This window comes from Carcharhinus amblyrhynchos, chromosome 33, assembly GCF_965287045.1.
Source record: "Carcharhinus amblyrhynchos chromosome 33, sCarAmb.v2.hapA, whole genome shotgun sequence".
Taxonomy (NCBI): domain Eukaryota; kingdom Metazoa; phylum Chordata; class Chondrichthyes; order Carcharhiniformes; family Carcharhinidae; genus Carcharhinus; species Carcharhinus amblyrhynchos.
Genome location: NC_137356.1, coordinates 6,768,369 through 6,793,466, shown reverse-complemented (window position 1 = coordinate 6,793,466; position 25,098 = coordinate 6,768,369). Strand labels below are relative to the sequence as shown.

The 25,098-nt window shown below is 46.8% G+C and overlaps 1 protein-coding gene across 1 annotated transcript in view; it reads right to left on the bottom strand.

The window, feature by feature from the left end:
• The window catches only part of notch3 (notch receptor 3), a 209,319-nt gene that overhangs the window by 7,466 nt on the left and 176,755 nt on the right, over positions 1 to 25,098 (bottom strand). Inside the window, exons 24-33 of the mRNA XM_080216675.1 lie at positions 21,794 to 21,906; positions 18,429 to 18,976; positions 14,197 to 14,547; positions 13,163 to 13,311; positions 12,644 to 12,860; positions 9,261 to 9,363; positions 8,900 to 9,068; positions 7,026 to 7,330; positions 3,953 to 4,100; positions 3,124 to 3,221 (exon numbers count right to left, since the gene is read on the bottom strand). Of these exons, the coding sequence (XP_080072801.1) occupies positions 3,124 to 3,221; positions 3,953 to 4,100; positions 7,026 to 7,330; positions 8,900 to 9,068; positions 9,261 to 9,363; positions 12,644 to 12,860; positions 13,163 to 13,311; positions 14,197 to 14,547; positions 18,429 to 18,976; positions 21,794 to 21,906 (2,201 nt within the window). The remainder of the gene's footprint in view (positions 1 to 3,123; positions 3,222 to 3,952; positions 4,101 to 7,025; positions 7,331 to 8,899; positions 9,069 to 9,260; positions 9,364 to 12,643; positions 12,861 to 13,162; positions 13,312 to 14,196; positions 14,548 to 18,428; positions 18,977 to 21,793; positions 21,907 to 25,098) is intronic.

The window sequence follows — 25,098 nt, the reverse complement described above, 5'->3', positions numbered from 1 at the left end:
AGGGACAGGAATGGTTGTTGGCCATGTCTGGGGTATAGATGTTTCAGTAAGTGTAGGGAAGGCGGTAAAAGAGGTGGAGGAGTAGCCTTGTTAATCAAGGATAGTTTAACGGCTGCTGAAAGGCATTTCGAGGGCGATCTGCCTACTGAGGTAATATGGGCTGAACTTAGAAATAGGAAAGGATCGGACATGTTGTTAGGAGTTTTCTATAGGCCCCCAAATAGTAATAGAGATGTGGAGGAGGAAATGGCAAAGCAGATTATGGATAGGTGTGGAGGTCACAGTGTAGTTACCATGGGTGACTTTAACTTTCCAAATATTGAATGGAACCTTTACAGGTCGGATAGTTCAGATGGGACACTTTTACTACTGTGTGTGCAGGAGAGTTTCCTGACACAATATGTGGATAAGCTGACAAGAGGTGGGCCACATTGGACTTGGTACTGGATAATGAACTGGGCGAAGTATTAAATTTGTTTGTGGGAGAGCACTTTGGAGATAGTGACCACAATTCAGTGTCCTTCATTATTGCAACGGAAAGGGATAGGATCACACAGCAGGTCAAGGTTCATAATTAGGGCAGGGGTAATTATGATGCGATTGGGCAAGAATTGGGGAACATAAGATGGGAACAGAAACTGTCAGGTATGGGCACAAATGAAAACTTGAGCTTTTTCAAGGAACAAATATTGCGTGTCCTTGATACGAATGTCCCTAGCAGGCAGGGAGGAAATGGCTGAGTGAGGGAACCATGGTTCACAAAGGAGGTTGAATGTCTTGTTAAAAAGAAAAAGGAAGCGTATGTAAGGATGAAGAAACAAGGTTCAGGTGGATCGCTTGAGGGTTACAAGGTTGCAAGGAATGAGTTAAAGAAAGGGCTTAGGAGAGCTAGGAGGGGGCATGAGAAGTCCTTGGCAGGTAGGATAAAAGAAAATCCCAAGGCTTTTTACTCTTATGGGAGAAATAAAAGAATGACCAGGGTGAGGTTAAGGGCAGTCTAGGATAGTAGTGGGAACTTGTGCATGGAGTCAGAAGAGATAGGTGAGGCGTTGAATGAATACTTTTCTTCAGAGTTCACTAAGGAGAGTGGCCATGTTTTTGAAGATGAGTGTGTGATACAAGCTGATAGGATGGAGGAGGTCGATGTTCTAAGGGGAGATGTATTAGCAATTTTGAAAAACCTGAGGGTCATTAAGTCCCTGTGCCAGATGGGAAACATCCTAGGATTCTCTGGAAGGCAAGGGATGAGATTGTGGAGCCTTTAGCTTTGATCTTTGGGTCCTCACTGTCCACACAGATTGTGCCAGAGAACTGGAGAGTGGAGAATGTTGTTCCTGTCTTCAAGAAAGGAAATAGAATGACCCTGGTAATTATAGGCCAGTTAGTCTTACTTTGGTGATCGGTACGTTAATGGAAAGGGTCCTGAAAGATAGAATTTATGACCATTTGGAAAGATGCATTTTAATCTGGGATAGTCAGCACGTTTTTGTGAGGGGTAAGTCCTGCCCTACAAATTTTATTGAATTGTTTGAGGGGGTAACTTAGTGTGTAGACGAAGGTAGAGCAGTTGATGTCGTATACATGATTTTAGTAAGGCATTTGATGAGGTATCCCATAGTAGGCTCATGAAGAAGATAAGGAGGTGTGGGATAGAAGGAAATTTGGCCGACTAGATAAGTAACTGGCTGTCTCATAGAAGACAGAGGGTGGTGGTGGAAGGAAAATTTTCAGACTGGAGGCCAGTTAGCAGCGGTGTACCACAGGGGTCAGTGTTGGGTCCTCTGCTATTTGTGATTTTTATCAATGACTTGCAAGAGGGGGCTGAAGGGTGGGTTAATAAATTTGCTGATGACACCAAGCTTGGTGGAGTAGTGGATGAGGTGGAGGGTTCTTGCAGGCTGCAAAGAGACATTGATAGGATGCAGATGTGGGCCGAAAAGTGGCAGATGGAGTTTAACCCTGATAAGTGCGAGGTGATTCATTTTGGTAGGACAAACTTGAATGTGGATTACAGGGTCAACGGCAGGGTTCTGAGGAACGTGGAGGAACAGAGAGATCTTGGGGTTCATATCCACAGATCTCTGAAGGTTGTCACTCAAGTGGATTGAGGCATGAAGAAGGCTTGTAGTGTGTTAGTGTTTATTAACAGGTGGTTTGAGTTTAAGAGCCATGGGATAATGCTGCAACTATACCGGACGTTGGTGAGACCACATTTAGAATACTGTGTTCAGTTCTGGTCATATCATTATAAGAAGAATGTGGAAGCATTGGAGAGAGTGCAGAGGAGATTTACCAGGATGCTGCCTGGTTTGGAGGGTAGGTCTTATTAGGAAAGGTTGAGGGAGCTGGGGCTTTTCTCTTTAGAGCAGAGGAGGGAGGCAACTTAATAAAGTTTTATAAGATGATGAGGGGGATAGATAGAGTGGACGTGCAGAGACTATTTCCTCAGGTGGCTGTAGCTGTTACTAGGGGGCATAACTATAAGGTTCATGGTGGGAGGTATAGAAAAGATGTCTGAAGTAGATACTTCACTCACAGAGCGGTTGGGGTGTGGAGTGCACTGCCAGCTACGATAGTGGAGACGGACACTTTAGGAACTTTCAAGTGGTTATTGGATAGGCACATGGAGCATACCAGAATTATAGGGCGTGGGATAGCTTGATCTTGGGTTTGGACATAGCTCAGCACAATGTTGAGGTCTGAAGGGCCTGTCCTGTTCTATGTTTCTATTCGCCAATTAAATCCTGGCATTTCGCCCTTTCTCATTCCATGGAAAACTGACTTCACCGCTTTGACAAAGGGTCATCTGGATTCGAAACATCAGCTCTTTTCTCGCCTTACAGATGCTGCCAGACCTGCTGAGATTTTCCAGCATTTTCTCTTGTGGTTGAAGATTAGCCTGTTCATGTTGAAATAGCAGACACTGACTCCTTTTGAAGATCTATAAGCTGACAAACATTTTCCACCACTGTACACTTTATTTTGAACATTTTAGCTTCCGCACAGTTTAACTTCCAAACTACGAAACTTCAATCTGAACATTTTAACTTCCACAGAGCAGGAATTGAAGAATTGACAGAGTGTCCCTAGTGTACATGAGAAGTGACACGCCTGATTCCTTACCTTACTGTCCTGCATATCCTTGTTGGCTCCATTCTTCAGCAAGACCAGAGTGGCATCAACATTATTCACTGCTGCAGCCCAGTGCAAGGCTGATTTACCTAAATGGGCAGATTAAACAGCAGGGTTACATACAATGGTGCAGCAAGCAAGAATATTAGCCAAGGTTAGTCCTTTGCTTGTAAAAGGAATCAGATTTGTGAGAAAATACATGTACACACCAGAAACGAGAACAGGATACTTGGGGGTGGGGGTGCGGCTGTGTGTGTGTGTGCACGCGCGCATGCACGGCATGGCAGCACAGTGGTTCATACTGCTGACTCACAGCGTCACGGACCCGGGTTCGATTCTGGCCTCGGATGACTGTGTGGAGTTTGGTGTCAGGGGTTGGCAGGAGTTGTGGGAATAGGGCCTGTGTGGCATTGTTGGCGGTGCAGACTCGATGGACCGACTGGACTCCTTCCGCACTATAGGGATTCTATGATTCTCCCCGTGTCTGTGTGGGTTTTCTCTGGGTGCTCCGGTTTCCTCCCACAGTCCGAAAGACGTGCTGGTTAGGGGAATTGGCCATGCTAAATTCTCCCACAGTGTACCCGAACAGGTGCCAAGTGTGGCGACTAGGGGATTTTCACAGTAACTTCATTGCAGTGTTAGTGTAAGCTGAGTTGTGACAATAATAAATAAATAAAATAAATAAATAAATAATCACTCCTGCAAAACAGCTCGTGGTTCTTTTAACTCCAATTGCTATTGATGTTGACAGACGTTTGATCCTAGGGCCGTGGATTATAGTTTGTGGGGATGTCTACAACCCCAACCATCTCAAACATACCAATCTCATCCACAGCGTTGACATCAGCATGGCAGGCTATCAGTTCCTCGACCATTCCCTCGACGGCGAGGCGGGCTGCAAGAATCAAGGCAGTGGAGCCATCGACCATTCGCGCATCCAGGTCTGTGGCTCGATTTCTGATGAGTATCTGATGGAGAGTGAACAACACAAGAGTTCACCTTTGCTGCAACTGCTGAAACCCAAACTTTCTGATCGATGTGCTCAGCAGCAACCTTCACAAAAAGCACCTCTGGTCCTCGTGATGCAATGACATGCTTTTCACAAGCTGGCTTCATTGCATCATCATGATCTCTGGTGAGACAAGGGGCAGGATTTTATCGGCACGTCCGCCCGAGGTTCGTATAATTTCGCCCAAGGCCAATGGAGAATGCTGTTCTCTGTGCCTCGGCTGTCTCCGGGTGTACCGGTAAAATTCTGGCCAAGGAGTCTGCAATTTAATCGAGGGTTTGCGTTACTGAACATATAGAATAAAAGCGGACCTATTTGCATTAAGTTGATCTTTATCTACACTCTATGACTGTAAAACTACCTTCTGCACCCTCCTTTCCTTCTCTATGAACAGTATGTTTTGTTTGTGTAGCACGCAAACAATACTTTCCACTGTATACTAATAAATGTGAAAATAATAAATCAAATCAAATCAGAGGAATGAGTTACAGGTTGGAATCCAGTTCAGATAACACACAGTAATCTCTCCAGATGGAAATTTAAGTTCAGAAACATCAGTTTGCATGCCCAAGAAACTGATAACATTATTTTAGTGCAGTGCTTTTGAAGATCAGTTTTTGGATCAGTAAAACGGTTCTTATCAGCTTTACGCTCCTCCGATTAACACTTGTTTTTAAGGATTTTAACTAACATCATTCAATAATTTGGAAAATTCTGAAATGAGTTGGTCCCAAACAAGCCAGACCAATGAGGCTAGGATGTATGATATAGAATATTGAATTATCAGGGAACAAATTACAGATGGGGATATCATTGAAGATTAGATTAATCTGTTGATTCTGAGATTGCGGCACAGAGTCTGATTGGCCTACTCTATTTCCCGTGATTAACACATAAGTGTTACGAGGAACTCTAATCAGCCATTTTTTTATTCATTCATGGGACACGGGTGTCGCTGGCTGGCAAGCATTTATTGCCCATCCCTAGTTGCCCGAGGACAGTTGCAAATCAACCACATTGCTGTGGCTCTGGAGTCATGTGTAGGCCAGACCGGGTAAGGATGGCAGATTTCCTTCCTTAAAGGACATTAGTGAACCAGATGGGTTTTGCTGACAATGGTTTCATGGTCATCAGTAGATTCATAATTCCACATAATTTTATTGAATTCAAATTCCATCATCTGCTGTGGCGGGATTCGAACCTGGGTCCCCAGAACATTAGCTGAGTTTCTGAATTAATAGTCTAGAGATAATACCACTAGGCCATCGCCTCCCCTTCAAGCACAGCTTGAAAAATTTTCTTTGCTGTCTACCATTATTCGTTTGGGACGGCACAACAGCACAGTGGTTAGCACTGCTGCCTCACAGCACCGGGTTCGATTCCCGGCTTGGGTCATAGTCTGCGTGGAGTTTGCACATTCTCCCCGTGTCTGCGTGGGTTTCCTCCGGTTGCTCCAGTTTCCTCCCACAGTCCGAAAGACGCGCTGGTTAGGTACACTGGTGCTAAATTCTCCCTCAGTGTACTCAAACAGGCGCTGAGTGTGGCGACTAAGGGAATTTTACAGTAACTTCATTGCAGTGTTAATGTAAGCCTACTTGTGACACTAATAAATAAACAACTTTTTTTAATCTTTATTTGGACGAGCATCCACATTCCTGCTGTTTGGCCTCTGGTGTTGCGCTGCACTGTGCATTCAGCTGTGGTTTAACTGATAGACCCATTCCAGGACCCAAGTACAAGGCAGGTACACCATTGCAGCACCATACTGAAGCAGTGCTGCACTGTTGGTGTTGTCATCTTTTAAACCTAGCCACTACCTGCTCCATCAGTAACAGATCCCTGGACATTACTATTATTGCGAAGTTGGTGTTTCTAAAATTTTCTGTTGAAAAATAGGATGTTTTGTTTCTGCAAGTACACAGACAGCCTAGAGTGAAACATTTCTATCTAGCGACCAGCGTCACCAAGACAGCAGGCTGTTTTTGAATTTTGCCCAATCAATTTAAACTAGGCATTTGAATAACAGCACCTGTCAGATTTGAATTTGATGTTTTGGAAACCTGAGAACCCATCTTATTCTATGTTTGGTGTGTCATCAGGTATCAGATCCAGAGAGACAGCCAGCAACTGCCTCTGCCACAGCTAATAGTTCAAAGCCTCATCTGAAGAGGAAAGGTACTAAAAGAAGACAGAGAATCCACACAGAAGAAAGAAGATATAAGATTCCGGAAGGTAAAACTTGGTTGTACTTTGAGAGCGACTAAAAAATTTTGATTTATTTTGGATAATAAGTGGGAACTGTATTGTCTAAACAGCACTCCATTAGAATAGTATTTTATTTGGTTGCTTAATAGTTTAGTTAACTGTTCACTGTTCGTTAGATGAATAAAGTGCTTCCTGTTGATTTTACAGAGAAAGTCTCAGGTAGTTATTTTGATTTAGCCACTGAAAGTTGCTGAAGTGCCGATATTACCACTTCTCACATGTACTTTAACAGATTATGAGGCTAGGTATTCCTCTTTGTGTGGTTAGGTATTAGTTCCCAAAGACCGGATCAACCTCCCCTTTATAGCACTATGAAGACGAGCAGATAACTTCTCCTTAGCATCCTGGACAATATTTATGCCTCAACTGCCATCAAGGAAGTAGATAATGTGGTAATTATCAGATTGTAGTTAGTGGAGGTTTGTTGTGTGCTAACTGGCTGTTGTTTTTCTTACATTACTTCAGGATGGCTGTCATTGGTTGTAAGTCACTTTTGGATGGTCAGTGGGTGTAAAACACAAGATATAAACTCAACATTTTCCTTTCTCCAAACACAGTGCAGACCGTCACTGCCACATAAACACTGACTGAGCTGCTAAGTACCCTTCCATAACTTTACCTGGAAGACTCCTTGGGCATCAGCAGCGACTGCAGCATGGAGAGGAGTGCGTCCGGTGTTGTCTTGGGCATTGGCATCTGCACCTGCGTCGAGGAGTCTCTTGGCAGCGTCTGCCCGGGCGTAGCGGGCAGCCAGGTGAAGGGCAGTCTCACCAGTTCGGTCCGTTTGTGCGCAGAGGTTGGCCCCTTGGTAGATGAGGTCGGAGATGATGTTGGCAGATGAGTCCTCCTGCTCCTCTTCCTCAGTCAAGCCGGTGTCCAGTCCTCCGCCACAATAAGAAGCCAGCATCAGTGGGGTGAAACCGTCTAAAACAAACACAAGGATTGATTTTCACGTTAAGACCTTTCCCATCTTCATGCTTTATTCTTGAAAAGATTTGCAGTTCAATGTGAAGCATACTTCTGTGACATTCACTCAGGAAACTCCAGACTCCATAGCATTATGGCATGGTGGCACAGTGGTTAAAACTGCTGACTCCCAGCACCAGGGACCTGGGTTTGATTCCCAGTTTGGGTCACTGTCTGTGTGGAGTTTGCACATTCTCCCCGTGTCTGCGTGGGTTTCCTCCGGGTACTCCAGTTTCCTCCCACACTCTTAACATGTGTGGGTTAGGTTGATTGGCCAGGCTAAATTGCCCCTTAGTGCCAGGAGGTTAGTAGAGTTATGAGAATAGGGGCTGGGTGGGATTGCGTTTGGTGCAGACTCAATGGGCTGAATGGCCTCCTTCTGCACCGTATGGATTCTATGATCATTACACAGCACAGAAGCAGGCCAACTGCTCCATACTAATGTTTGTGCTCCATGAGTCTCCTCCCAATCTGCAGCCAAAATTTTACTGTCCCACCCACTACAGGAATCAGAGCGGACGAGGAGCGGAGAATGGGAAGGTCTGTCGACTTCAGGTGGGATTTTGTGGTTTCAGGAAGAGCGAGGCCATAAAATCTCACCCCATATCTAAATAGAGTCATAGATGTTTACAGTATGGAAATAGGCCTTCAGCCCAACTTGTCCATGCTGCCCTTTTTTTCAAACCTGAAGCTATCCTTATATTCCTTTCTCCCTCACAGACATAACTAGCTATGCTGTTTGCCTTGACCACTCCATGCAAGTCCCACATTCTAATCACTCCGAGCAAACAAGGACCTTGGTGATATTAAGTTACGCAGACTAGGTTCCATCCCTGGGGGGGCCATACAGAGTTAGTTGATCTCACCCTGTCTTGTGGTATCACAATTAGCCTCAGTGCCCCCCTGGGCAGAGAGAACAGGAAAAATAGTCACGTGGATTACTCTCAATCGGCACGTTGGCACATGGTTAGCGCTGCTGCCTCAGAGCCAGGGACCCGGGTTCGATTCCCACCTTAGGTCACTGTGTGCACGATAGTGTGCATATAGAGAGTTTGCACGTTCCACTGCACCCCCCCCTCCCCCGGTATCTGTGTAAGTTTCTTCCGGGTGCTCCAGTTTCTTCCCACAGTCCAAAAATATATGGGTTAAGTGGATTGGCCATGCTAAATTGCCCCTTAGGGTCAGGGGATCAGCAGGGTAAATATATAAGGTTACAGAGATAGTGGGATTGTGAACGGTGCAGATGGGCCAAATGGCCGCCTTCTGCGCTGTAGGTATTCTATGATTCTATTCTATGATTCCGTATCAAATGTGGAGCCGTTCTGAGTTGCAGATCATTCCTTCTGTATCAGATTCCATTTCTAGCCAAAGAGGCATGCAGAAAGCCATGGTGTTGGCCGGTGTTACCATGTAACCAGTGGCTGGCTTGGGATGTAAATTAGAAACTTTGGGTCTGTTTGAGTTATCACTACAACAACACAACATGGTGCTCGCTAACGGAAGAAGCCTATCTGACCGGACGAGTACCTGGACCTCGCACGTTCACGTCCATGCAATCAGAATCAAACTCTCCCTGAGGCGGAGTCAGGGCCATGGAGGGCGGCATGCGAATGTCTGCTGCAGCGAGGTGATGTTGAGTCCATTGGCGACAATCTACTGCATCTTCATTATCCGACAGAATGGTTGGCTCCTCCACCTGAGAGGGTATGTCAAAGAGAGTTCAGAGTGCAGGTTAATGGCAATGTAGAGAAGGCTCATATCTGGACTAACACTGCAAGTAGCACTGACAGCTATCTTCAATCCATTGAGGGATATCACACTACGGTTGGCTGTAAAGTTGCTGTGATTCTCAATTCGCAAAGTGTAAGGGAACAGAGACACCCCTCACCTTGAGCCGTTTCGCCTCGGGGCACTCTGTGTCCAACCACTGCTCAGTTTGGAGGTCCCGCTCACTGATTAGACCCTCCTCCACCATGGATTTGGAGATGTGCCTGGTGAGAAAGAGGAGGAGGTCAACTAGGAAACTACCCGAGGAAAGCAGATCTTCCAACCTCAAGCTCCATGGAGACAGAAAAAAGAAACCTACTGCATTTGATGGTCAGCCATGATCATAATGAATGGTGGAGTAGGCTTCAAGGGCCGAATGGTCTCTTCCTGCTTCTCTACTTCTGCTCAGTGGAAACCATTGCCCAAATGAAGCCTCTAAATCCACGCACATGGGTTGACAGCCAAGAAACAGGAAAGCTGCCAGTGTTTTTTTTTATTCATTTGTGGGACATGGGTGTCACTGGCTGGGTCAGCATTTATTGCCCATCCTTAGTTATCCTTGTGGTTTGCCAGGCCACTTCTAGGCCTAGACTAGTCCTCCTGACTGTGGGGATTCTGTGACAGGGGCATCGCTGGCTGGGTCAGCATTTATTGCCCATCCCTAGTTGCCCAAGGGCAGTTGAGAGTCAACCACATTGCTGTGGCTCTGGAGCCACATGTAGGCCAGACCAGGTAAGGACGGCAGATTTCCTTCCCTAAAGGGACATTAGTGAACCAGATGGGTCTTTCCGACAATGGCTCCATGGTCATCAGTAAATTCTTAATTCCAGATTTTTTTTTATTGAATTCAAATTCCACCATCTGCTGTGGCGGGGTTGGAACCTGGGTCCCCAGTGCATTAGTTGAATTTCTGGGTTAATAGCACTGAGGTATACTGGAATGCTCCAGAGGAAAACACTTGTTTACAAACCAGAGATGGGTGCATCATTCAAATGCTACATATGAATTAGGAGGCCCACTCGGCTCCTCGAGCCTATTCCGTCATTTAATAAGGTCATGGTTGATCTGGTTGTAACCTCGGGTGGACTTCTCCCCAAAAATTTCGAAATGTTGTCCCCAGCAGGAACACCAGTGAGATTCCCGATGGGAGAGTCAGCGTGGTTCAGTTCACAATTCAGACAGACATGGAAATGTATTTGGAGCCTGGAGAGATTCCCACTGAATTCTCCCACACTTGGAATTTTCTTTTGGAGTGGGAATCAGTTGGGAGTAAAGATGCTGGCAAGGTCAACCCGAAACTCAGGCTCCCAACCCCCTTCACTCACTAGCTAAAACCCTCTGCCACTCCCTGGAAGCAGCCTTCACCCCACCCCACCCCCCCCAATAAACTGGCACCAACATTCCTTCCCCTCAAGAGAGCGACATCCAGTTCACTTTGGGCTGCTATTGGTTCCCCTCCCTTCAGGAGCTCCCCCCCTCCCCCTCCATGATCCCCCAAGGATCCTCTTTAGGAGCCCACAATATTCCCTCTTCAGCACCCCCCTTGGCACTGCCAATCAAGCAACCTGGCACTACTCCCAGCTGCCTGGCAGTGACAACCTGCTGCCAGAGGGCACAACCAGCCATAACCCCTAACCACCCAAGAACTCAACAGCCCCAGAGCATGTGATAATGTGGTTAATGGGAGGAGCTAGGTCCGTAGCAGACAAAAACCACTTTCAGTTCTGGCTGGAGTTTGCTTCAAGACAGAGGTCAGCAAGCTGCTCTGAAAGATTGGCACTGCCAGCTAGCTGGGGGTAGTGTCAGGCTGCTGGGTAGGCAGTGCCAAGAAAGATGCTGAAGACAGGACAATGGAGGCTCCGGAAGGGGGTCCCTGGTGGCAACACTAGGGGGAGATCCTGAAGGGAAGGGGACCTTTGGCAACCCCATTAGCTGGGTGTTGGTCACTTCGGGGGTAGGGAGTGGGCATGCCAGTGAGCAGGAATATTGGGAAGGCAATGGTCTAGTGGTATAATCACTTGACTATTAATCCAGAAACTCAGCTAATGTTCTGGGTTTGAATCCTGCCACAGCAGATGGCGCAATTTGAATTCAAGAAAATAATATCTGGACTTAGAATCTACTGATGACCATGAAACCATTGTCGATTGTCGGAAAACCCATCTGGTTCACTAATGTCCTTCAGGGAAGGAAATCTGCTGTCCTTATCCGATCTGGCCTACATGTGACTCTAGAGCCACAGCAATGTGGTTGGCTCTCAACTGCTCTCAGGCAACTAGGGATGGGCAATAAATGCTGGCCAGCCAGCGATGTCCATGTGCCACAAATGAATTAAAAACTCTCACGACTTCAAGATTGTATACACGCCTTATTAAGTTGATCTTTCTCTACACCCTAGCTGTGACTATATCACTACATTCTGCACCCTCTCCTTTCTTTTTCTATGTATGGTATGCTTAGTGCTCAAGAAACAATACTTTTCACTGTTTTACTACTACAATGTGACAAGAATAAATCAAATCAAATTCTAGCAAGTATATTGTGGTTGCTAACTGTATTTAAAGTGGAATTTTAAGTCTGTAAGATAATGTTGCTTATTTGGAACTGAAACAGTGATTAATTAGAAATTAAAGTGGTTTCCTTTCATTTTTGAATATTGTTAATGATTATGTTGCTTCCTTTGTTAGAGTTATACTTAAACTTGTGTTAGGGATTAAGATTGTTTCGGTAAAAGATCCCTCATTTACCTCTGGAATTACCCTAGAGAGAAGCATCAAAGATATGTTGCTGCTGTATAAGGTGCTGGTGAGGCCATACCTGGAGTACTGTGTATAGTTTTGGTCTCCTTACTTGAGAAAGGATATACTGGCACTAGAGGGGGTACAGAGCAGATTCATTAGGTTGATTCCGGAGTTAAGAGGGTTGGCTTATGAGGAGAGACTGAGTAGACTGGGGCTATATGCATTGGAATTCAGCAGATTGAGAGGGAGTCTTATAGAAACATATAAGATTATGAAGGGAGTAGGTAAGATAGAAGCAGGGAAGTTGTTTCCACTGGCAGGTGAAACTAGAACTAGGGGGACATGGCTTCAAAATAAGGTGGAGCAGATTTAGGAATAAGTTGAGGAGGAACTTCTTGACACGAAGGTTTGTGAATCTGTGGAATTCCCTGCCCAGTGAAGCAGGTGAGGCTACCTCATTGAATGTTCTTAAGGCGAAGATAAATTTTTGAACAGTAAAGGAATTAAGGGTTATGGTGAGCAGGCAGGTAAGTGGAGCTGAGTCCACGAAAAGATCAGCTATGAACTTCTTGAGGAGCCAGATCGCCTACTCCTGCTCCTAGTTCTTATGTTCTTATCCTGTTCTTACATTTATGCCAAAATAGAAAAACTGTTGGCGTCTAGTTTGACATGGGATAAGAATAAAATGAGAATACCACGATCAATTGCAATAAAGTGTTTGTAATTTTGACTAGCACCATGAATTACAGCTTATGTTCCTTACTTCATTCCCAGTGCATCCTGGCCCACAGGCTCACGTCTGTTCTTGTTGCTGCTATCCTTCTTAAGCGTGAAGCCCTCTGGGAACCACAGCAAGCTTTGCTCCCGTTTGCGCCTCGCCACCAGCACCCCGAGGATCAGAATGACGGTGAGGATCACCGCCGCGACGATCATTAGCGGCAGGAGGTTCATGGGGGTTGGTGGCGGCGACAGGTGCTCACCTGAAGTTGGGGGGCAGGGGAGGTGGGGAGAACATAAAAAAAGTTGGAGTGTATAGGGGTAAAGAAGAATATCATCGCGACGAGAGACGGGGAAGCCAGTATCAAGATGGGCACTTAGCTCAAATATGAGGATGCCACAAAGCATTACTGTAAGGGCACCGGTGATTGATAGTGGCCATTTGTAATGCCACGGTTAAATTATAATACATAGACAGAACTCTTGCCTTGACTTCCAACTGAAAGTAAGTGAGAAAGAATAGTTACATTTGTACTTGTAGTTTCAACTTATTGGAGGCACTTACTATCGACATCCTTGATTGGATAGGGGAAGTGCAAGTTACCGACTGCAGACAGAGCCCCAATGTAAGCAGCTGCACTCTCTGCTGTGGGGAAGCATTCTCCCACTCCTTGGAGGCACAGTCGGTTATCAATCTCCAGATTCACCTTTGACCTGTTGGTATAGAGCATATCCTCAGACTATATCGCACACAAATACCTCTCAGAAAAAACAGTTACACAAGAAACGCAAACTCTGTATCCTCATACCTTCTTTCTCTGACAGATTGATAATTTCTTCTTCAGCTGAAGTTTACTCTGCTCGTTCTTCAGTCTGCCGACCTCTCTCTCTCTCTCTCTCTCCCCATAGAATGTCGGCCCACCCTCCACTCCAATCTGCTATTTTCCCCCACTTTAGTCTATTGATCCCCCACTTCTTCTAGTCTGCCCCGCTTCCCCTCTAGTCTGTCACCCCCCCCCCCCAACACTCTGCCAGCGACCTCTAGCCTGCCCCCCTTTGCCACACACCCCCACTCTGCCGGCCCCACTCACTCCCTCTAGCCTGCTGACCGCCCTCCACAACTAGTCTACCTTCTCTCCCCCTCTCCAAATAGTCTGCTTCTTCCCCCCACCTCTCCTCACTCATCTGTTCACCCCCCTCTTTCCCTCTAATCTGCTGACCCCTCCTCTCTTCCTGTCGTTTTCTGACCCCCTTCTCTCCCGCTAACCTGCTGACCTCCCGTCTAATCTTCCAGTCGTCTGCCACCCCCCCACTCCTTCGAATGTGCCTCTTCTATATTGTGCCTCCCCTTTGAATATGCCCTGTCCTGTCCCTCAACTCCCCTCTAGTCAGACTCCATTTGCCCCCTTAGTCTGACCTCCTCTCTCCACCCCCATTTGGACCAACCCCTGCTTTCCCCTGGTTTCTCTGTGTCCTGTGAGTTCTGTGTCAACCCACCTCTGTCAGAAAGCTTTGCTGAGGGGGTCTTTGAACAGGATTGGTGGGTGAGGGTGCGTCGGGGAATCCAAGTATGGTTAACGTGATGCTGAAACGTCTTACCCTATAATTACTTTTTCAAGTTCCCGTGGCACCCTACCCATGGCCAGCGAGCGTTTCTTTAGTCGGTTGCTGCTGCCATAGTAGGGGTAGATCATGTACTGCCCATTGCTGTCCAGCTTGAAGCGTAGGGTGGCGTGTAGGATGGAGCCCAGTTTCTGCAGGAAGTTGGTGCTGATTTTCATTAGCTCGTCAGGTGGGAGCAAGACGATGACAATGAGGGTCCCTTCAGCCAGATGTTCGGGTACGTCAGGGGCACAGTCCAGACCGTCCCAGGCACACTCCTCATTATTGCAGCCTTGGTCACAGTGCTTATCGGCGTAGTGGTCAGCGCAGTACTTCTCATATAGCGGGCTGGAGTGAAAATAACACAGAGATTACTGAGCAATTCCAGGCCATTGCTTCCTCTGACATTGCATTGGGAGGCAGGATGGCACAGTGGTTAGCACTGTTGCCTCACAGTGCCAGGGAGCCAGGTTTGATTCCTGGCTTGGGGGGAAGAGGCAGACTATTTGGAGAGGGGGAGAGAAGGTAGATTAGTTGTGGAGTCTGCATATTCTCCCAGTGCCTGCGTGGGTTTCCTCCAGATGCTCCGGTTTTCGCCCACAGTCCAAAGATCTGCGGGTTAGGTGGATTGGCCATGACAAATTGACCCTAGTGTTAGCAAGGTAAATATGAGGGGTTACGGGAATAGGCTGGGATGGGATTGTGGTTGGTGTGGATTTGATGGGCCAAATGGCCTTCTTCTGTGCTGTAAGGATTCTATGATTCTATGCTGGGGCAATGCCCTGTAATATAATGAACTAGAACATATACACTGTAATAGTATGTGTGTTTGCATGTGTACACATGCATGTGTGCGAGCATGTCATTCCGCTCAGGGGAAAGGGAAAAAACAAGAGAAACTAGGCTAGGAGTTTGCGACATGCAATTCATTAAGAACTTGTGTGCAGATACCGGAGTTGAGGGGGTGATACCGGAGTTGAGGGGGTTGAGCTATGAGGAGAGGCTGAATAAACTGGGCTTGTACTCGTTAGAGTTTAGAAGAATGAGGGGAGATCTCATTAAGACGTATAAGATGATGAATGGGATGGATAGGATAGAGGTGGAAAGACTCTTCCCGCTCAAAAAAGACAGTAGGACTAGGGGGCACAGCCTCAAGATAAAAGGGGGGCGGTTTAGAACAGAGTTGAGGAGGAACTTCTTCACTCAAAGGGTGGTGAATCTCTGGAATTCTCTGCCCGTTGAAGTGGTGGAGGCTGCCTCGCTAAATATTTTAAAGACGCGGGTTGATGGGTTTTTGATAGGAGAGGGGATTAAGGGTTATGGGGAGAGGGCGGGAAAGTGGAACTGAGCAGCGACAGATCAGCCATGATCTTATTGAATGGCGGGGCAGGCTCGAAGGGCTGGATGGCCTACTCCTGCTCCTATTTCTTATGTTCTTATGTAGATCCCAAACTCGGTGGATCATACTTATCGTCTGTTTGAACTTTATTCACCTTATAATTTTGATTTGATTTATTATTGTCACACATATTGGGATATACTAAAAACTATTTTGCGCGTTATGCAGGCAAAGCATATCGTGCATAGAATACATCGGGGAGAAGGAAAGGAGAGAGTGCAGAATGTAGTGTTACAGTCATAATTAGGGTGTAGAGAAGGATCAACATAGTGTGGGGTAGGTCCATCCGAAAGTCTGATGGCAGCAGAAAAGCTGTCTTGAGTTGGATTACTAAGTTATTGTGCAAAAAAAGATATGTTATTGAAATAGGATCATAGATTCCCTATAGTGCAGAAGGAGGCCATTCAGCCCATCATGTCTGCACTGAAACAAACCACCCAGGCCCTATCCCCATAACCCATATATTTATCTTGGTAATCCCCCTGACACTGACAGACAGTTTAGCATGGCCAATCAACCTAACTTGCGCATCTTTGGACTGGGTGGTACAATAGCAAGATGGTTAGCATTACTGCCTCGCAGCACCAGGGACCCAATTCTGGCCTTGGGTCACTGTCTGTGTGGAGTCTGCACACTCTCGCCGTGTCTGCATGAGTTTCCTCCCAGTCCAAACATGTGCGGGTTAGGTGGCTTGGCCATGCTAGGGGCCTGGGTAAGAGTCGATGCAGTCTTGATAGGTTGAATAGCCTCCTTCTGTACTGCAGGGACTCTGTGATTCTATGTACCTGCCTTGTTTTGCATTATCATTGGTGTAAGAGTATCAGAAGTGCAAATCTTTGGTTCATGTTACTAAGGTAACAGACCCCTGAAGTAGAACCATAGAATCCTACAGTGCAGAAAGAGGCCCTTTGGCTCATCGAGTCTGCACCGAACACAATCCCACCCAGGCCCTACCCCCATATCCCTACATATTATAGCTACTAATCCCTCTAAGCTATGCATCCCTCGTCACTAAGGGGCAATTTCTTAGCACGGCCAATCAACCTAACCCGCACATCTTTGGATTGTGGGAGGAAACTGGAGTACCCGGAAGAAACCCACACAGACACGAGGAGAATGTGCAAACTCCACACAGACAGTGACCTGAGCCGGGAATCGAACCCAGAACTCTGGAGCTGTGAAGCAGCAGTGCTTACCACTGTGCTACCGTGCCTGCCCATAGGGCCAACAAAAAAGAGATAAATACCTCAGGAGGGTGACAAAAATATCCAGCTTAGGAACTGGGTAAAGAAGGAAACAGGGGTTACCCCAACCAGGGGAGAAGACTTGAAGAACTGTGCTGGGACTTCGCCACAATATATAAATACTGTGTGCTCAAGAATGCAACAGGGCAACAGTTAACCACAAGAGTAGTTGCAGAGAGACAGATTCCTGCCCACGATATGGAACACAGCCACACTCTGGACAAGTGTAACAACAGAAGTCTGACAACACCAGGTTTAAGTCCAACCGATTTATTTGATTTATTTGACTCTCAAATAAATCGGTTGGACTTAAACCTGGTGTTGTCAGACTTCTTACCATGTTTACCCCATTCCAATGCTGGCATCTCCACATCAAGTGTAACAAGCCAGAGTGAGAAGGAGAGCAAGACACTAGGTGGGATTGTATGTCCTCACCCAGGTGAGACTGGAAATTCCTACCAGAGGACAAAGGACATTTCTGTTGTATGCGCCTCGCCCACCCCAATTCCGTGGCAAGTGGGGCATAGAATTTCAGCAATAGAATGGGAGATTCTGCCGACACTCCCCCCACCACCACCCCCCTCTGAGTCTGTCTTTTCGTCCTCCCTCTAGTCTGCCTTTCCCCCCCACTCTCTTCTGCCAACCACCCCTCCTCCATTCTGCCATTTCTCCTCCCTCTAGTCTGCTGCTCTCCCTCAAGTCTGTCCGCCTTCCCCCCCTCAACTCTAGTCCGCCTTCCCCACCCTCTTCAAGTCTGCCTGTTAGAATGTAACTGGTGATAACATTGTATTGAATGTAATGTAACCAATGGTAACAAGCTGTAAGAGTCAGCTGACCCAGTAAACCATGGAACCAATAACAGAATGATGTGATGGTCAGCTGACCAGCTGACTCACTACAACTAAGAACCTGTTGGGAAATGTTGGGGAACCTGTTAAGGCTCAGGGCGAGGCCCCAGATTTGGAGTAAAGAAGTTTCTTTATTAAACCCTGTCCTTGATTAATAAGTTGGAGTAAGTTTTGTTATATTTTTATTATCTGCATTTGACGAATTCCTTCAGTGGATAAACACTGCCGAACCCCCCTCTCTCCCTCTAATCTGCTGTTCCCCACCCCCCGCAGTCTGCTGTCATCCCTCTACTCTGCCCCTCTCTCTCTTCGAGACTGCCAACCCCACTCTCCCCCTAGTTTGCTGTCCCCCCTCAAGACAGGTATTCAAGAGGTCGCCAGATATAGCACTTGGGGCGAACGGGATCAAAGGTTATGGGGAAAAAGTAGGATTAGGCTATTGAGTTGAATGATTAGCCATGATCGTAATGCATGGGGGAGCAGGCTTGAAGGGCCGAATGGTCTCCTCCTGCTCTTATCTTCAATGTTTCTATGTACAGTGCAGAAGAAGGCTATTTGGCCCATCAAGCCTGCACCAACTCTTACCCAAGCACCTCCCTCCACAATGCATCCCTCCAACTTCCACATCTTTGGACACTAAGGGGCAATTTACCATGGCCAATCCACCTGCCTTAACCCCTATGCTAACCGGCTGAAGAACCACAAGTGGCTGTACAGATCTCCTCCACCTTGACTTACTTGCAGGTTCTTTCTTGGGTCTGGCAGTCAAAGTTGTCATAGAGACACTCGCGGCTGTTGCAGAACTCATCACAGATGTTGTTGTTGAAGAATCTCCAGCACTCCTGGACAGTGCAGTCCCTCCAGGGGTTGTCGACTGACAGTGAGCAGTCACCTCCGTCCCACTGGCATGCATGTGTGTTGCATTCCTGGTCACAGTAGCCGTCGTCCGCTCGCCGATGACACTCCTGGATGGAGCAGGCTACCTTCTTGACAGGCGCCTCACAGTGCCTGCCGCCAAACTCCTTCGGGCACAGACACTGGTAGAAGGGGGGCTGCCGGCTGGCCTTGCAGACGCCACCGTTGCGGCAGGGCCGGCTGTTGCAGGCGACGGGGGTGGTGGTGGTGTTGTTGTTGGGGTAGACCGGGAGGCGGCATGCCAGGCCGGCGAAACCCGGCGGGCAGGTACAGCGGGCTCCCAGAGGAGAATCGATGCACAGCTGGCCATTCTGGCAGCTCAGCTCGCGACACGTCAGCATGCTGCGTTCGCAATTCGGCCCAGTGTATCTCTGTAAGAGAACACAACCCTGTGTTAAACCTCTCACAAGCAAATTCACTTTACAGTTATTCAATGCAACATTCCATACAAGAGAAAGATTGTGTTACTGGAGTCTGTCTACACTTCCCGGTGTCTCAGGAAAGCAGCCAGCATAAACAAAGACCCCACACATCCCGTACATTCTCTCTTTCACCTTCTCCTGTCGGGAAAAAGATACAAAGTCCGAGGTCACGTACCAACCAACTCAAAAGCAGCTTCTTCCCTGCTGCTGTCAGATGTTTGAATGGACCTACCTTGCATTAAGTTGATCTTTCTCTACACCCTAGCTATGACTGTAACACGATATTCTGCACCCTCTCCTTTCCTTCTCTATGAACAGTATGTTTTGTCTGTATAGCGCGCAAGAAACAATACTTTTCATGTATGTTAATACATGTGACAATAATAAATCAAATCAAATCAAATCTAAGTAACACTATGTCCTATTCACCCATCACCCCTGTCTCACTGACCTACACTGACTTCCTGTCCTTCTCTTCAAATTCTCTGCCTTGCCTCTCAACTCTGTAATCTTTTCCAGCCCCACAACCCTCCAGGAACTCTGCACTCCTCCACTTCTGCATTCTTGCTCACCTCAATTTTCGTCGCTCGGTCATTGTGGTCCTGCCCTCAGCTGCCTGGGCCCCAAACTTGGCAATTCCCTCCCTTCCACCTCTTTCTCCTCCTTTAAGGCACTCTATCAAACCCACCTCTTTGACTGAGTCTTTGGTCATCAGCCCTAATATCCCCTTACACAGCTTAGTACCATTGTTTGATAATACTCCTAATGGGGCAGCATGGTGGCGCAGTGGTTAGCAGTGCTGCCTCACAGCCCCAGAGACTTGGGTTCGATTCCTGGCTCAGGTCACTGTGAAGAGTCTGCATGTTCTCCATGTGTCTGCATGGGTTTCCGCCAGATGCTCTGGTTTCCTCCCACAGTTCAAAGACGTGTGGGTTAGGTGGATTGGCCACACTAAATTGCCTCTTAGTGAGGGGGACTAGCTAGGGTAAATGCATGGGGTTATGGGGATAGGGCCTGGGTGGAATTGTGGTTGGTGCAGACTCAGTGGGCCAGATGGGCTCCTTCTGCATTATACGGATTCTATGAAACATTTTGGGACACTTGACTAAATTAAAGGTGCTACATAAATACAAGTTAGTTATTGAATTGAAATCTCACCCTGGCATTCTGCATCCTTACCTTCAATCGAAACAAAAATCCAGAAGAAAGAAGCTGATTATAAGCAAAACAGACCATATGGTGGTCTTTAAAAACCCAACGAATTCATTAGTGTCCTTCAGGACCTATTCCGATTCACCCTGGCCTAGAAGTAACTCCAGTCTTAGGCCAGTGCAGCTGACTCTCAACTGCCTTCTGAGGTTGCCTAGGAAGCTAGTCTGTTGTATCAAATTGGGTCAACTACGACAATAAATGCTAGCCTTGATAAGGGTTACATGAGACCAAAGAGTGCAGGTAGCCGTTTATCTCATTGTAATCTCCAATGCTTGACTGGGTTCACAGAACTAGCTATCCTTCACCACCTTGTTCAAGTGGCAACTCTGCTTGGATGAATCCAGACAAATGGTGACACCCACTACTGGGACACAAGAGGCATTCCCAACCTTGTCTTGGTCCAGCAACCAGAGCTGTAGGTAGCAACCAGGAAGGAGCAGGAGCCCAATTATCCCCACCTCCCCCTTCTCCCCGAAAGAACCCCCCCCCACCTCCCCTTCCCACGCAGAGGCACGGAGGCCAATTTTAAACCTACTCCTATTGAACTCAGTAAGTAGTCTCACAACACCTGGTTAAAGTCCAACAGGTTTGTTTGGAATCACGAGCTTTTGGAGCACTGCTGCTTCATCAGTGAGTGGAGAGGTAGTTTTCACAAATACAGCATATATAGATAGAGACATAATTGCAAGATAATGGTTGGAATGCAAATCTTTACAGGTAGACAGTGCATGTGGAGAGAGAGATAATCACAAGCTAAAGAGGTGCGAATTGTCTCAAGCCAAGACAGTTAGTAAGATTTTGTTGTTGTAGCGTTTGCATGAACAAGGGATGAATGGACACTGCATGACAATCACCAGACAGGAGTGTTCCCTTCCTGTCAGGGAATATATCAGCAGTCGAGGGCATTCAGCCTCTGATCTTTGGGTAAGCGTTCTCCAAGGCAGCCTTCAAGACACACAACAATGCAGAATCACCAAGCACAAACTGATAGCCAAATTTCACACGCATGAGGACAGCCTCAACTGGGATCTTATGTCACACTAAATGTAACCCCACCATTTGGGCTTGCAAAATCTCACTAACTGTCCTGGCCTGAGACAATTCACTCCTCTTTAACCCATATTTAAACCTCTCTCCACTCGCATTGTCTGTACCTGTAAAGACTTGATTACCTGTAAAGACTCGCATTCAAAACATTATTTTGCAAATGTGTCTCTGTCTATATTTGCCATGTTTGTCAAACCTGCCTCTCCACTCACCTGATGAAGGAGCAGCGCTCTGAAAGCTCGTGATTCCAAATAAACCTGTTGGATTTTAACCTGGTATTGTGAGACTTCTTACTGTGCCCACCTCAGTCCGATGCTGGCATCTCCACATCATGGCCCATTGGGCAGCTAGACAGAACGCTCACAATTTGGACCATTTCAGGCAAAGTGCGTTGGAAAAATGGCCACCATTAAAAGTAAGCAACAGAGAAAAAGAGTGGGGAAAGGCAGGGACTGGTGTTGTCTCACTGCTTTCCAAAACAAGTTCTTTTTTTTAACTGGCACTCACCGATTGACACTTGCAGGTATATCCAAGTGGTGTATTAACTGTGATTTTGCAGTGGCCCCCATTCTGGCAGGGCTGAGACTCACACATGTTGATGACGCTTTGGCAATGACGGCCTGTGGGAGAAAAAAAAAATTACAGGATGAACTGTTAAGTTAGTTTATTAGTCACAAGTAAGGCATACATTAACACTGCAATGGAATTACTGTGAAATTCCCCTAGTTGCCACACTCTGGTGCCTGTTTGGGTCAATCCACCTAACCAGCACATTTTTCAGACTGTGGGAGGAAACCGGAGAAAGCCCACGCATACACGGGGAGAACATCCAGACACCGCACAGACAGTGACCCAAGCCAGGAATTGAACTCAGGTCCCTGGCACTGTGAGGCAGCGATGCTAACCACTGTGCCACCGTGTCGTCTGGGTTGTAGTGGGGGTCAAAGGGTGTTTGCAAAGGATCACTGTCACTCATTGCAAGCATAGGGAGCAACAAAGGCAACCTTACAACATCATTACTCATTGAAACTGTGTCACACACAAGTGAGGGTGTAAAGTACTCATATTTAAAATTAAAGTAAGTCATCTCAGGAGCACAAAAAGCTTGTGAACATTTCCAATATTTGACAGCAGACACACGAATCAGTTGAGGGCAGTAATAATGTTTTAAGAGAGCAATAAAAACAATGCAAACAAAGCACATCGCCAGAGGAATGTAAAGCTGAGAATTCAGTTTAAACTTGAAGTTAAGTTAAACATTTTTATATAATCTTTGTTAGACAGCACTTGATGTACTACGCAGATCTCTGTGCTACTAAAAGAAGATAGAGGTATTGGAAAAAATGCAGAAAAGATTTGTAGAGTGTGTTATCAGAACCAAGAGGTTTGAAACTTTATTTATTAGTGCCAGAAGTAGGCTCACATTAACAATGCAATGGGGTTCTTGTGAAAATCCCCTAATTGCCACACTCCAGCGCCAGTTCGGATACACTGAGGAAATATTTAGCACAGCCAATGCACCCTAACTAGCACACCTTTTGTACTGTGGAAGGAAACTGGAGGAAACTCACGCAGACACAGGTAGAATGGCAAACTCACAGTGCAAACAGACAGTGACCCAAGCCAGGAATCGAACCTGAGTCCCTGCTGCTGCGAGGCAACAGTGCCCTTATAACCATTAGGGAAAACTAAACAAACTGTGGCTCTTGGCTCAAGAAAAGGAAAGGCCCAGAGGTTCCCTGATTGAGGGCCTGAAAATGAAGAAGGGGTTAGATTTGGTAGTTGTAGAGATGCTTCCACTTGTGGGGGCAGTTCCAAATGAGCATTTGGAAACATACGATAGTCACTAATTGGGAACTCAGAATCAGAGAATCCTACAGTGCAGCCCATCGAGTCTGCACCAACCACAATCCCACCCAGGCCCTATCCCCATACATTTAACCGAGCTAGTCCCCTTGATAGTAAGGGGCAATTTAGCATGGCCAATCCACCTAACCCGCACATCTTTGGAGTGTGGGAGGAAACCGGAGCACCTGGAGGAAATCCACGCAGACACAGGGAAAACGTGTAAACTCTACACAGACAGTGACCCAAGGCCTGGAATCTAACCCGGGTCCCTGGCGCTGTGAGGCAGCAGTGCTAAACACTGTGCCACTCGTCACCTCAGAAGAAACGCCTTTACCAGAGAGTGGTGAGAGTGGAGAGCCAGGAGTTTTTGAGGAGATGCCTTTATGGGAAATTAGAATGATAAAGACATGATAGAGAAAGAAATGGAGAGATATGCTGAGATTATAGCAGTTAGAGGGGGAGGAGACTCGTGTGTGGGGCACAGACAGATTGGATTGAATGGCCTAATTCTCGTGTGTATATTCTGTATACGCTGCCCTGGTTTTGAGAGTGTGGCCTTGTGGTGAACTGCCACACCCTCTCCCATTCTTTATATTTGTAACGGGCACCTTTCTTCATTAGAAACTGAACAGAAATGGAGCTGATGCACCTGGCAACATTCACAAGCTCTGCCGCATTACAGGTAACCCAATACATCAAACAGCAACTGATAGGACATCAGTAAAGAAAAGGCACTTTAAAATGTCGGTATCCCCTAGGATATGTTAGTGAGACAAAAGGCAAGAGAGAGGGAGGAGAAGAGAAAGGGAAAGAGAGAGGGGAGAGAGAGAGAGAAGAAAAGGGAGGAAAGAAGAGAGAAAAAAAGACAGAAATAGAGACAGGGAGGGAAGGGAGAGAGAGACAGAGACAGAGACAGAGACAGAGGGAGGGGAGAGGAGAGAGAGAGAGAGGGAGGAGAGGAGAGAGAGAGAAAAAGAGAGGAGAAAGAGAAAGAGGGAGGGAAGGAAGACGGAGAGATAGAGAGAGACATGGAAGGAGGGGAGGAGAGAGAGAGAAAGAGGGGGAGAGAGAGAGAGAAGGAGGGGAGAGGAGAGAGCGTGTAAGAAACTGATGAAATCTCTTCGGTTAACCAACTAAGCTGACTCAGCCAATTCAGGGATAATTTGAAAGCCGTTTAAAGGGGTCCGGCACCACAGTAAACACAGGGCGGGACTTTCCAGCTGCACTCGCCCCAAAATTCCACCCTAGGTCATAAGAACATAAGAACATAAGAAATAGGAGCAGAAGTAGGCCATCTGGCCCTTCGAGCCTGCCCCGCCATTCAATAAGATCATGGCTGATCTGTCGTGGCTCAGTTCCACTTTCCCGCCCTCTCCCCATAACCCTTAATCCCTTCTCTTATCAAAAACCCATCAACCCGCTTCTTAAAAATATTTAGCGAGGCAGCCTCCACCACTTCAACGGGCAGAGAATTCCAGAGATTCACCACCCTTTGAGTGAAGAAGTTCCTCCTCAACTCCGTTCTGAACCGCCCCCCCTTTATCTTGAGGCTGTGCCCCCTAGTCCTACTGTCTTTTTTGAGCGGGAAGAGTCTTTCCACCTCTATCCTATCCATCCCATTCATCATCTTATACGTCTCAATGAGATCTCCCCTCATTCTTCTAAACTCTAACGAGTACAAGCCTAGTTTATTCAGCCTCTCCTCATAGCTCAACCCCCTCAACTCCGGTATCAGCCTAGTAAACCTCCTCTGCACTCCCTCCAAGGCCAACGGGCCTTTGTATGTCTGCCCCTCGCCCACTAGGATTCTTGTAGCAGGCAGGACGGTAAAATTCCCTCCATAATCTCTAAAAGGAAATGTGAAACATCGATACAAAAAGGGATTGAATAAGTTGGTAGGAAACACGCCAGTCCCAGCAGTGCCCACTGGGCAAGGGATGCCTCAATCGAATTGGCACACAGTG